Source organism: Castor canadensis, chromosome 15, assembly GCF_047511655.1.
Source record: "Castor canadensis chromosome 15, mCasCan1.hap1v2, whole genome shotgun sequence".
Classification (NCBI taxonomy): Eukaryota; Metazoa; Chordata; class Mammalia; order Rodentia; family Castoridae; genus Castor; species Castor canadensis.
Window position 1 is genome coordinate 102,334,165 of NC_133400.1, and position 13,508 is coordinate 102,347,672.

The window sequence follows — 13,508 nt, forward strand, 5'->3', positions numbered from 1 at the left end:
ATGTCTTCCTCACAACACAGCACAGCACAGACTTCAGGACAGGATTCAGACTGTGGAGCCAACTCCACAGGCTGGGGTGACGGTGCGGCAGCCTGGCTGTGGGTAGCAGGCTCTGTCCCAGAGTCCATGAGGGCACAGATGCCCCAGGCCAGGGCGCAGCCCTCCTAGTACAAGTGGTCTCATGCTGGGAAGTCCCCACAACACACCAGAAAAAAAGAGAATCTTGCCTTTTCAACATAGACCAGAAAGCCAATTTTATATAATTGCATGTAAGAAAAACCCCCATTTTCCTTGCCCATGGGTCCCTGGTGGTGTAAGGAGTCCCTAAAATAAAGAAAGTGTGTGCTGAGTTATTTCTGGGGATATAACAGATTCTTTGACAGTTTCCACACAATTACAGCATAAAGTGGGGGGGCAGAGATGAAGACAGGGTTGAGGTGGCCAGTTGAGACAGTGAGTGGGTCACCATGCAGCTCCTGCACACTGGAGGCCTCCACAGTAAGAAAGGTAGAAGTACATAAATGCTATATTTTGGTGGTACTGGGGTTTGAACTCAGGGTCTCACGCTTACTAGGCAGGCACTCTACCACTTGAGCCATTCTGCCAGTCCTTTTGGTGGATATTTTCTGAGATAGGGTCTCAAGAACTATTTGCAGCGTCTGGCTTTGAAACTGAAATCCTCCTGATCTCCCCGAGTAGCTAGTATTACAGGTGTGAGCCACCAGTGCCCAGCTCATAAATGCTATTTTAAAAGAAAAAAGGAGCTGTCCTGGTCACATTATTTCAAACCTGGAGTTAGGGTTGACAGTCTGGCTGCTTGTCTTATGCTTATTTTCTGAGTAAGGCTAATGTTCTCAGACAAATTCCCCCAAAAGTCTAAAAATAGTCCTTAAAGGAGCTAATATGGTCAGGATGTAACCAAGAGACAAGCTCAGGTTGTATTTACCTGATCAGTGAGAGAGGGATTAGGGAAGAGACACATCACAAGTACCACACAAAAGTTAAGAAACATTCATGGGTAGCCAGGTGTGGTGTTGCACGCCTATAATCCCAGTTACTTGGGAGGTGGAGGCAAGAGGTTCACCAGTTAGTTCAAGGCCAGCCCAGGCAAATTTTAGCAACACCTTATCTCAAAAACGAAACTACAAGCTGGGTGATGGTGGCCCACACCTGTAATCTTAACTACTCAGGATGCAGGGATCAGGATGATCGTGGTTCGAAGTCAGCCTGGGCAAATAGTTCGAAAGACCCTATTTCGAAAAAACCACCACAAAAAGGGCTGACGGAGTGGCTCAAGGTGTAGGCCCTGAGTTCAAGCCCCAGTACCACAAAAAACCCAGGAAAACAAAACTACAAACAAAAGGGCTGGGAACATGGCTTAGGGCTTGGCTAATACGCATGGCTTTGGGTTCAATCTCCACTACATGGGGGAAAATGTTCACAGGTGTTCGTAAGCCTCTCTTTGTCCCCTCCAAAAAATGAGCCATGATCTGCACAGCGAGTCACAACCCATCTAAGTCTCGAATTTCAGCATCAGATTCTTTAAACAGCTACTGACCTGCTGGGAATCAATGTTCTCAAGGATTTCAACAACTCAACAAGCCACAAACACATTGTCCACAAAACCAGAGCAGATTCCAAATGGGGCTGTTCTCGTTTTCACATATGTGCAGGGCGGCAACGGAATCGCAATCCCAAATCCTTACGATCTTTATGACCCTTTCCCAGGAAGAGCTTCCTGAAAACAACGGCTTGACCAGAACCAAATCACCTCCCTCTCCAGTTTCCAGGAAGGCCTGTCGTTAATGGCACCCAGTCTGGTCTCCAGCAGAGGTTATTTGTCACAGGATGGAGATGACACAGTATATGGTATCTGTGATTTGATTACCGACTGGCTTATAGAGTAGCTCTAAATTTACCTTAAGAGACCCTACTTTGGATGAACTTGAGTTGGATGGACACACTCCTGTCCCATGTCAGCAGCGGCGGGCCCTCAGAAATGAGAGACCCTAAACAAATGCTCTCCCCATGACCCCAGAGCTGTGCAGTAAGAACTTGCTCCAGAGTCTGACTTTTCTTCTTCTTTTTTTTGATGGTACTGGGGTTTGAACTCACGGTCTTACACTTGCTGGGCAGGTGCTCTACCACTTGAGCACTTGGCCAGCCCAGAATCTGATTTTTCAAATGGAATATTCAAGGGATAAAAAGCCCCAAATTTAAAATACTATTACAGGCACATACTGATGCTTTTAGTCAAATCACTTCACAGAGTTTGTGTCTTTGTGCTTGTAGAGAACATAAAGCCTTAACAAGCTGCAAAGTTTGTCTGAACTTTTGGTTGTAGTGCAGTTTAGAATCAGTGAGCTAACCAGTCTCTGGACTGTAGATAAATAGCTGTCGCCAACACCAGGACACCGTCTATATGGACAGGACTGATAAGGCATGCAACCAATATGGCATCCAGTATGGCTACCCTAATGCTAAGACGTGATGTCTAGAGCAGTGTGCCAGTGTGCCAGTCTGCTGATTGGTTACTTTTGGGTGTAACCAATCAGCAGAGGACTAAGTGACATCAGAGGGGAACATCCAGGGGGAGAAAATCACATAGAAAGGACACCTGCTGAGGGCACAGCAAAGTCCTCCGATGCTCACCAGCAACATACACTAGCATCAAGGGACTCTCTCCTGCATGCACCTCTCCTTGCCAGAGGGACTCTCTCTCCCGAGTAAGAGAGGCCCTGCCGTGTGATAGCTCTCCCTCCCCAGTGGACCGAGCTTCCAGCAATCTCAGCCCAAATGAGCAGACTGCTGACTGCTCGCGGGGCTCCCCTGTGGGGCGCTGGCTCTGCCTGCCAAGTCTCATCCTGAACGAACTGATTGCTTGGTGGGCTCCGTCCTGAGGCGCACAAGCCTTGCCTGCTGCAGTGCCCTGCGAGGCAACTGACCTTGTGCCGTGAATTCCTCTTGGACCTTGTAAGCGTGCATTCAAAGTGCGGATAAATGTTGTTGCCTTGACCCGGGTGTCTGAGTGGTCTGTGAGGGGCATTGCTGTGCTTTCCTTGCCTCTACTCTAAGTCGGCTTTGGGCCGTATCCCAATCCCACCATAGGGAGATTGGCCTGGGTTCAGGACATCGCGAACTCCCCCTAGTGGGGACAAGGACAAAGTCCTGTTCAAGACAGTGCTTGTCTATTGATTAAAATAAAACAAGAGCAGTGGACAGTTCCCAAATAAAAATTAATTAAATCTTAAACCTATGGAAGGACATAGATGTGGCAAAGATGTGTTTTCACCTTTCTGACTTAAATGTGATTCCATTTGTTTTCTCTGATGGGACTGGGGTTTGAACTCAGAGCTTCACACTTACAAAGCAGCACTCTACTACCTCAGCCACACCTCCAGCCCTTTTCTCTAGTTATTTTGGAGATGGGGTCTCGAGAACTATTTGCAGGGGTAGCCATGAACTGTGATCCTTCCAATCTTAGCCTCCCAAGTAGCTAGGATTACATGTGAGAGCCGCTGGCACCAGGCTTGAATTTTGACTTTAAAGAAAGTTCTATTACATATATTTTTGTACCAGCACTTTAAAATCTAAGAGCAATCTTTGCAATATGATATTCATTATATTCACTGTACCTTATGTGAATTAAAAATTGGTCAGTTTGATAACTAGTAAGGCATTTAAGCATTCAGCTAAAGCTGCAAAGAAATCTCTTCCTTTCTTTCTTTTTTATGGTTTTTGAGTAGTCAGGCAGGCCCTGACCTCATGATCCTCCTGCCTCAGCCTCCTGAGTGCTGGGATTACAGACATGCACCACCACACCTGGTAAGAGAAAGATAACTTTTCTTTATGGTGCTGGGGGTGGAATGGGAAATACAAAGCAGTCTACCGCTGAGCTTCCTCCCAGTCTGAAATTTCTTAGTAAGTAGCATCCTTCGAACATGAACTGGAGTTAGCTGGTCTTCTTAAAATGAAGACAAAACAAAGATTTAAAAAGAGGCAATGACGTCTCCAGAAAAAGCATAATGACAAAGAGCTTTCTGGGGAGGACCAGACAGGAGGCAGTGTGGCAGTAGGTTCTGCTCCTGAGGCTGAGGGGAACTCATGGCCTGGGCGGGTGGGCCAATGGATCACATGGCTCACAGCACCAGGCTCTCCATGTGAGATTCCTGAACTGAGCTTGTGAAGAAGCCTCAATGCCAACAGAGAGCAGGACAGTGGACAGCTCATGGAACACTCCACTTCTCATTTTATTTCGGGTGTTAGTGAATGACTTCTGATCTAGCATTTTGAGTGTGGCTCACATAGCACAGTGTAGGATGTGGTAAGCAGAATGAAATAAGTAGTGTACTGGCTATTGGCACCATAGACCTTGAGCATTGGGTCATAGATATAACCACACAGTGAGAAAAACACACCTCATGTTCACCAACTTCAGTTGCTGTGATTAAAAAAAATTAAACTTCATTTAGTGCAATGTCTATCATATCACCTCATACACCAGGTACATGCTATGGAAATGCCTGGGCTCTGCACAGAGCAAAGCCAAGACTTAAACCGAAGGCGAAGGGGATGTGAACAGGAGCTTTCTATACATGTTACACACATGGACACGTCTGGGCTACTGTCCAGAGTTTTCACATACGTGTATGCGTCTGGGGTTTTGTCCATTTCACTAGATCTATCACGTGACTACTCAACCATGTCCACCACTGGCATTGTTGTTTCTTCACAAAGATCCACTTCTGCAGAGTGGAAAAAGACGACAGTGAAAAAAACCTTCTGGCTCTTCAGGCTCCAGCAGCCATGTCCCAGATGCCACAGTAAATCTGAAAAACGTTAAGAACAGTTAGAAATCTGAACAATTGCAAATGCAAAAATAAATACAGCCCAGAGTCTGGAAGAGTTAGTGTCTTCCCCTTTGTTTAATGCTTACTTCTACCTCCTGGATAATGCAAACTATAAAAAGGAATCCACTATGGTAAATGGAAAAGAGGAAGCTTTAAAAAGTTAAAGGGAGCTGGTCACTGGTGGCTCATGCCTATAATTCTGGCTACTTAGGAGGCTGAGATTGGGAGGATCTCACTTTGAGTACAGCCTGGACAAAGATTTTGAAAGACCCCATCTCCAAAATAACCAGAGCAAGATGGACTGGAGGTGTAGCTCAAGCCATAAGAGCACCTGCTTTATGAGCTCGAAGCCTAGAGTTCAAACCCCAGTTCCTCCATAAACAAAACAAAACAAAAAAAACGAAAGTTGAATGGACAGCTTGCCGAGTTTAGAAATGTGCATTCAGTTAAGCTTAGGGCATCTCCTCCCTGATGGAAGGGAGGTTTCTATCTCAGCCCCTCCTGCTGAGGACACCGCCTGCCTTTCCTCTTGCACAGGGAGGTCAGAGCACTGTCTGTGACTCGAAGGTCATCTTTCCGCACAGTGGCTTCCCGGCCCTCCCTTTATGGTCAAGCATGCAGGGTCTCAGGCACCCACCTGCATCCCTGGACGCCTAGCAACCGCACTCCTGTGCACTCGGAGCCTGTGTGCGCCGTGGTGACCGCAGCTGTCTCAGGGCAGCGTCTCCATACTGGATGCCAGAGCCCATTCTTTCTGGGTCCAGCTCACCTGGGGACCAAGCAAGTCTTCTTTAGAAACAATGACTATGTTCTGTGGTCCCCAAACATATTAAATGAAAAAAGCAAAGTGCAGAGCACCAGACATATACACCCATTTTGAAGAAAGAAGCAGAACATAGATGTGTGTACACAGGCATTAAATATCTAGAGGGATCAAAGGACTGAAGACACAGCTGACTTCAAGGAATTTCAGATGGTGGGGACAGAACAGGGTGTAATGGAGAGAGCCTTCCTCTGTATTCTCTTCTGTACTGCTTGAAGTTGGAATTATGTGAATATATTATGTATACAAAAACAAGTCAATGTAAAATTAAACTACAGCGATTCTACTGTTCGTTTACAACTCTGGTAAAAACCCAAGGCTGATGACACACGCTGTGCACAGCAATGAAGCAGCTATGGACAGAGAGCTTGTGAGAGCCGCCACCTGCCCTTCTGTGCTCCGATCCTGACCCAGCAACTCCACCTCGGGAGCTTGTCTCCCATGTACCCCGGGCACATGCGAAAGGATGATTAAAAGGTTTTTTTTTACTGCAGCACCCTTCATAACAACAAGATGCTGGCAACAACCCAGAGGTCCTTAGCAAAGTGGTGTTTGTATAAACACAGTAACACACACATGGCGCAGAGTGCCAGTACCAATATCACATATACACAGGTATATGGAAATTCTACTGATAGCAGGTATGAGAAAAGAGCAGGATGCAGTTTGCCCTGTGCTCACTTCTGTGTAAAGAAGGGGAGGGAGCAATGGTTTTTGAACCATATGAATGTATTTCCCATTTAAAAAAAATACAAAGTATTGCTGAAGAATCTGAATTTGTATCCTCATATTTTCTCCATCTGGACGTAATAATGAGTTTTATGGTCTGGGAAGAAATGCATTGTGAAAGATTTGTATGCATCTAGTTACACCTAGTGACACACTGTTGAAGTGGCAAGGCCATTTGAATAAAGACTCATGGTGAGCTTCATAACCTCAACACAAAGCAAATTGCAACCATAAATATTTGTCTTACAGAGTCTTTAAAAAATGAGTTTTTGTACCAAGTTTGGCAAATTTTCATTTATTTCCTGGTCAAAAGCACACAAAGGGATGGAGTGTCTTTTGTGTCTTGAAACTCAATCCCTCTTTAGTCCCTCCACCCTGACCCAACAATTTCCCATGTCCCTTGTTCTTCCCTTGTGCCCTCCTTTTCTGGCCCTCTCTCCCTCACCTCCCTCCTATTTCTTTCTGTATTTACACATGCTGCAATTTCTCCCATCACCTCAGCCCCTGACTTAAGTTGACTCTTGGAACCCTGTTGTAGCCACCTCCCTCAAGAAAGGAGCTGCCTTTCATCTGGGGCCATCCTAGCTGATGCCGTCTGCTGCTCAGGAGCCTCCTGAACTGTTGATGAAAGTGCTGGGTCCCTCAAGCTGCCCACCCAATCGGGCTTTCACAAAGTACTCAGCTGAGACTGTTTGCTACTGAGTCAGCATGAGCTCCCATCTTGTGTTCATGATCTGGTTGAGGGACACCTGTGTCCCCTGTTCTTTTCACAGCCTCTGACTATGTCCTATCCTGGTTCTGTAGGTGGCTCTTGCTCTCCTCTTCCTTCCTCTCCACAGCAGTCCTGATACTGCTTCCTCCCTGAGAGTACGTTCCTTGATTTCAGCTCTCCCTGTGTCATGGCTCCCAGGTGGACAGTGCCAGCGAGCTTGCCCGGTCCTCCATGTATGCCCAGCACTGCTGTCAGTGTGACACCTCCAGCGTGGAGCCACCTTGACTCCCACAGAGTCCTGTTCCTCCAGATTCCACATCCTTCTTGTCTGGGGACATATGACAGGGAGAAGTCATCCTTGTCCTCTACCCTGACTCTCCTCTTCACTCTCCCTGATCCCAAAGTCAGCTACCTGTCCTGCCACTCAGTGTGTGACTGTGCCTGCCCCCTGTGAGGGACGCTTTGCATATCCTGCCTCTGCTTTGCACCCTACTGAAGTGTCAGTCAGTTATCCTCACTTGGATACCTCACAGATACCTGCCCCTGCTTCTGCTGGTCCTCACAGAGCCTCTACATGGCTATTCACGTCACAGCCTGACCACATCCCTTGCCTGTCCTGGGTGGACATCAGACTTGTAAGAGGGAATGTCTAGAAACATTGATGTCCATGTTGCTCTCCAGCCCAGCTGGCTTGGTGGCTTTTACAGAGGGGCCACCTGGGACCAAAGCTCTCAAAGCACCCAGTGACTGCACACGACAGGCTCAAAATGTGACACAGAAGGTGACTTCCGGGCCTTGGTGAGGACCAAGGCTGCTCCTGCTTTCCCAGCATCCCTGGTGCTGCTCCATCCCATCTTGCTTGGCTGCTCACTCTTCCCTGGGCTCAGTCACCTCCTCTGGAGACTTCTGTCCTCAAGCTGGGGAAGGCCCCCTTCTCACGTCATCTGCCAGTCACCCTTGCCAGCCTACGTGCCTCTCAGACACCATGTCATTAAAGATATTGTGTGATTGTCTCCTTCCTATGGAAGATGGTTTCCTGAGAGCAAAAGTTGTGATTTGTTCATGACAAAGAATAGGTACTTGGATACTTGCTTATTTTGAGACAGGGTCTTGATGTGTGGCTGAGGCTGGCTTATAATGCCCGGGCTCAAGCAATCCTCCTGCTTCAGCCTCCTGAGTAGCACATCCATGGTTGGGACCATGGGTGCCAACCAATGCCCAGGAGGGCTCAGATACTTGAGTACATTAATTAAAAGGTGAATCCACATATAACTTGGGTGCTATTTAAATAAAAGCCTACTTTAGTAAATGACAACTATGTAGTGCTGTGCCAGCTGCACTGTATAAAATTACCCTTATAGCGAGGCAGGTGTCAACTGACCACTTGGCTAGCTTATGCAGTATGGCTACTGTGGCTCACATGCTCTGTGATGCCTGGTCTGCAGCGACTAACAGCACACGATGTTCTTGCCCTTCCTGCCCATTGCCCAGCAGCTCCCTGCCTCCCACAGCTGACTGGTCCACCAACAGGATTAGCGTGCCATTGCTGAGCTCAGAGGCCTTCTCCTCAAGTGATGACCCCCAAAGCCATGGGTATAAAAGTGAACCCTCTGTCAGGACCAGCTGTCCTCCAGTTAGCAGTGCCAACTCCCCCTGGTCCTGGCAAGGGAGGCTCACACACCAGCCACGGGACTTTCAGACCCATCAGTGCAACTTCAGGATGCCCAGTGTGAGGGGAGCCCCTTTGCTAGTGATGCCTAAACACTAAAGGTGACACACACCACTGAGCCCAAAGGTGAGCCAAAGAGACGCTGCCCAGGAATGTCTTTACCTGACTCGATTTTGTTAAGTATTTTCCTTGCGCACTGCACGAAAGCCTCTTCTACGTTTTCCCCTGTCAGTGCGCTTGTTTCCAGGAACATCAGCTCTGAAAGTGACAGAGGATGACACATGGAGCCATGTTTAGAAGACAATCAAACTTTTTAACTCCTAACGGGCTGCTTAGAATTCTCTTATGATAGTGGCAAAATGTAATTCACAACCTAAACCCATCTATTTCTGTAAAGACAGATTTGATACATGTCAATGTCTTTTAAAATGTTAGAGGGAATCTAGTCTTTTCTGAACAGTAACTATCGTGCTGGCCCTAATCTACTGACAAGATGAGCGAGCCAGCACCCATTAGGAAGGAGGCCAATGCCCAAAGGGTGACTTACAGCCTCCATTTATGTGGAAGCAGCAATTTCCTTCTCCAAATGACCTGTCTGTCACCACAAGTATGATCTGCAGGTGTCTATGCTCACTAGGGGGCTATGCTGCAATATACCATCCAGAGCAGAATGGTCTTATATGAGTGAATGCTTCTTTTATCCCCACAGCAGGGGCTGATCCCAGTGGAAAAGCCTGTTCTGAGGTGAATGGCGGCCTCCTGGCCTCTGGTCCTGTCTGATGGAGGACACCCCTTCCCGACTGTCTCAGAACTGTCTCCTGTTCTGGATGTCTCCTTCGCACATGCCCTCATGGTGCACTGGCTATTCCCGCTCTCTTAGCAGAAAACCCTTCTTGAGTTGTAAGAACAGTTGTGTCTTGGAGTGCAATCAAATACTGACTAGGATATTCTACTTCTTGTGAATCTCAAAATTAGTCAAAACATCCAAATTTTTATTACTGTATCCATAAGTAACTGGATTTATGTGGTGGTCTTGTATACTTTATATGGTGATTGAGAGGCTTCAAAGTCACTTAAAACCAAATGACTTACACTTAGTGTAAGAAAAATAAAGCCAGCAAGCCAAGTGTGTCTTCTATGGCTTCCCTTTCTATTTAGAATGAATATTTCACCAACTTTGTTTCAAAATACATAAAAAGGGCTCTAGACCAAATCTAATATCCAGAGACCCCAGATGGGAAAGTCATTTTTATATATAATGACTTTTCCATCTGGAAATATATGTATATATATTTAAAATGAGTATTGTAATTTCTCTTTCTTTGTTTTGGGAAGCACTGGGGTTTGAACTCAGGGCCTCACGCCTGCTAGCAGGTGCTTTTACCGCATGAGCCACTCTGCCAGCCCCTAGTATCTTAACTTTTGTAGGTAGAATGCAATATACCGAAATACGCTAACTAAACCTAAACTGATGGTGGAAATTCCACATTTCCAAACCAGTAGATGTTTTAAACTGAATGCCATGTCACTGCACCCACGTCTGCCCTTTGGAGAAGTCATAGGAGGGAGGAGGTCACTTGCCGTTCTCTTGCGCGAACCTGGAGGCTTCGAGGAAGGTGACTTCACGGTCTGCGTCCAGATCCTTCTTGTTCCCACATAGGATGATGACGATACTCTGGCTCGCCAGCATTCTGGCATCTGTTAACCAATTAGTAAGCGCATTGTAGGTTTCTCGGCTGCGTAACATAAGATTGTGGAAATAATACACGAATTTTATAAAACTAGCAACTCTTTCCAGTCATCCTCAGTATGTACACAGCTTTTCAATATTCCTGGTAAGGGTGACGATGGCTTGAAGGTAGTAATGAGGGCAACCTGACGCACCATGACACTCCAGACCCACAGGGTGTGCCTCACATTCAGTAAGTCACATATTCTGTTTTTCATTTGCCCAGCCAGGGTTCGAAAAGCGACGGAGACTTCACTCACTTCACAAACACCTGAGCTCTGAGTACGCGTGAGGTCAGTGCTGGACTCTGCCCACCAAGACACAACACTAATTGCTGCCACCTTGCACCACAGAATTTACCACACTGACTTCCCAAGGACTCTGTGACAGAGACTGCTGTGACCTCCTGCTGCGAGAAGCTATGGCCCAAAGAGACTACAATGTTCAAAACTGCACAGCAAGGCTGGGCAAAGCAGGACCTGGCCTGGTCTGTCTACTCCAGGACGACTCTCAGACCTGCTGCTCTGCCTCCCACGTCTAAAGACAAGCACAGGCGGTACTGTGGGCTTCACACCTGGGCCCATCAGGGCTCTCACAGTGGGTGGGGTGGGGGGTTTGTCAAGAGCAGCTGCCCCTTTTGGGGGCTCGAAAGGGAGATGGCCACATGTTGTCCTTTCCTTGAGCAGATCCCTTCTGGGAAGGACCCTGGAGCCCTGGACCACACATTTCCAGGATGGTGCCACAAACCCAGAGGACAGGAATGCAATATGACCTGTGATGGCCAGTCTCATCGCCACAGCCACCTGGAGTCATGGAACACTGAATACATGGCCAGAGTAATCAAGGAGTGAAATTTAATCTTATTTAGTTTCAATGAAGTTGCCATATGAGGCCAACATCTACCATGAGCGCTTTATATTAATGAACTTAAACCTCTGACAGCCCTCCTGAAGAGTCCATGCTTATTCTCATCTTACAAATGAAGAAACTAAGGTCCAGACAGCTGAGGTCCCAGCCTGCAGGAGTCATGGAGCCAGTGGCTGGAGCTGGGATCTGAACCCAGGCAATCCAAGCCCAGGGTCCGTGTCCTGACTCTGAATTCACTTCTGATAACTCACAGATCTCTGTGGACCTTGAGGAAAGAGGCCGGCATGGTATTAAGAAGAGTAAGGAAGGAGGATTGCTTTATCCACCCGAGACCTCACAGCACTTTTGTACTGGAATAATAGTGGTCAGGGCTAGATAAGGACCTCTAACACACCCCAAGGAAGGGCCAGTCACACCACCCACCTGAACACAAAACACACAGTACACAGGACATCTCCCCAAGACGGCCTTGGGACAGAGTGCTAAGTGGCCTCTGCAACAGGCAGGTGGCATTACCTGGTGATGTCATAGACAAGGAGTGCCCCGGCCGCACCTCTGTAATAGCTTCTTGTCACAGACCTGAAAGAATGACAGTTTTACTTCCAGACTTTTACTACCAAACACCCATAAAACCCTGTATTTTCTTTGAGAGCCATAACACAGGGATAGGTATTGCTTCAAAAGAGAAATGACTTGGGACACCTGAACCTAGTGTGAGGTTATTCTGGGGGAAGTCATGTTACAGGGGTGATGGTAGGAGGGGTCAGATGCTCTCTACCAAGTGGGGGTAGCTCTTTGAGTGGGAAGCCCCTTTGAGAAGGCCCAAGGAGGCTCAGGTGTCTGCAGATGCCTGGGTGCTGTTCCCAACCCTAGGCATGTATTAAGTGCTCAATAAGCCTGTCACTTCTCTGTGGGCCACCATTTTCTTGTGCCTGGGCTGCTCCCTCTACCTCTTCCAGGGATAAGGGAAATCCCAGATGAAACAGCCTGGTCTTCAATCAGGAGCCCATGGTCACCTGTCCTGCATGGTCACCCTGCCCCCCACACATCTTCTTTTACTCCTGGCTTCACCTGCCTTCACTGAGGGCCCAAGCTCATGTCCACTTCACATTCTCAAGGACTTTTTTCCAGTAATACACTTTCCCCTGTACTATCAGCTTCTCCTTCTTGGCTGGATTTTCCCACTAGCAAAGTAACATTTGTCTCGTGCCTTCCACCTTAAACTACAGAATACACCTCATGGTCCCCTCTGTTCCTAACCTGCCGCACTCTTCTCACACCCAGATCCCCTCTCAGAGCTGTCTTTACTGGCCATTTCCTCACTCCCAGCCTGGCATCCACCTCAGCTGCTCCCTGTACAGCTTGTCCAGGACCTTCACCCCTGTGTATCCAAGTCTAGTGGTCATTTCCTTGCCCCAGCCCTGCCTCGCCTGTCACTCTCAGTGGGAGCCCCCCCCCCCCCCCCCCCCCCGCCTCCGGGTGCCTGCAACTTGAGCTCTCCTCTCTCACCACCTCCAGTGAATCTGCCCATAGGCACTGGGGCCTTAACATCTGACTCAAAGTTTATCTCAACTCGGACTACTTCTATTACATCCAGGATTGTCCCAACACCTCCTGTGCCTGCCCAATGCACATGTTGTATTTGACCTGTGAGGCAGAACTCTTTGGCCCCTTCAGGTCTCTCCTGGTCTGGGGAGGGCATTGCTGGTGGCTCCCAAAGCAGATTGTCTGGGTGCTTATCCTCACCTCCTCCTGTCATCTTCAACCTGCCATCCATCTGCAGAGTTGTCTCACGTGCTAACATTGTGGCATCCACAGCCGCCATCCCCCTGGCCATCATGTCTCTCTGTCCTCTCCAAAGCAGTGACTGGCCAAGGCCTTTGAGACCCTGGTTGCCCTTTACCTGTGAATCTGAGCTGACTCCTGGTAGCTGGTGTCAGAACTGAGCTGAGTGGACGGATGCCCAACAGTGGGTTTTACTGGGAAATCAGTATCAGAATCCTCCAGCTTTCCCTCTCTGTGCATTTTTCTGCAGAGTCTTGGAACTTTCTCACCTGGGTGCTAGCAGCCAGGGAAGATGTGGGGACCAAGCCTAGGGTCCAAAGACTCACTCTCATTTCTCTTTTGGC

General features: G+C 47.9%; 1 protein-coding gene across 2 annotated transcripts in view; it reads right to left on the reverse strand.

The window, feature by feature from the left end:
- Window positions 1–237: 237 nt before the first annotated feature.
- Rab4a (RAB4A, member RAS oncogene family) overlaps window positions 238–13,508 on the reverse strand; it is a 30,669-nt gene continuing 17,398 nt past the window's right edge. Inside the window, exons 4-8 of one of the 2 annotated variants that reach the window (XM_074056919.1) lie at window positions 11,896–11,958; window positions 10,365–10,519; window positions 8,946–9,041; window positions 5,488–5,619; window positions 238–4,829 (exon numbers count right to left, since the gene is read on the reverse strand). In XM_074056919.1, the coding sequence (XP_073913020.1) occupies window positions 5,504–5,619; window positions 8,946–9,041; window positions 10,365–10,519; window positions 11,896–11,958 (430 nt within the window). In that variant the 3' untranslated portion in view covers window positions 238–4,829; window positions 5,488–5,503. The remainder of the gene's footprint in view (window positions 4,830–5,487; window positions 5,620–8,945; window positions 9,042–10,364; window positions 10,520–11,895; window positions 11,959–13,508) is intronic. The other variant, XM_074056918.1, reaches the window with a different exon arrangement.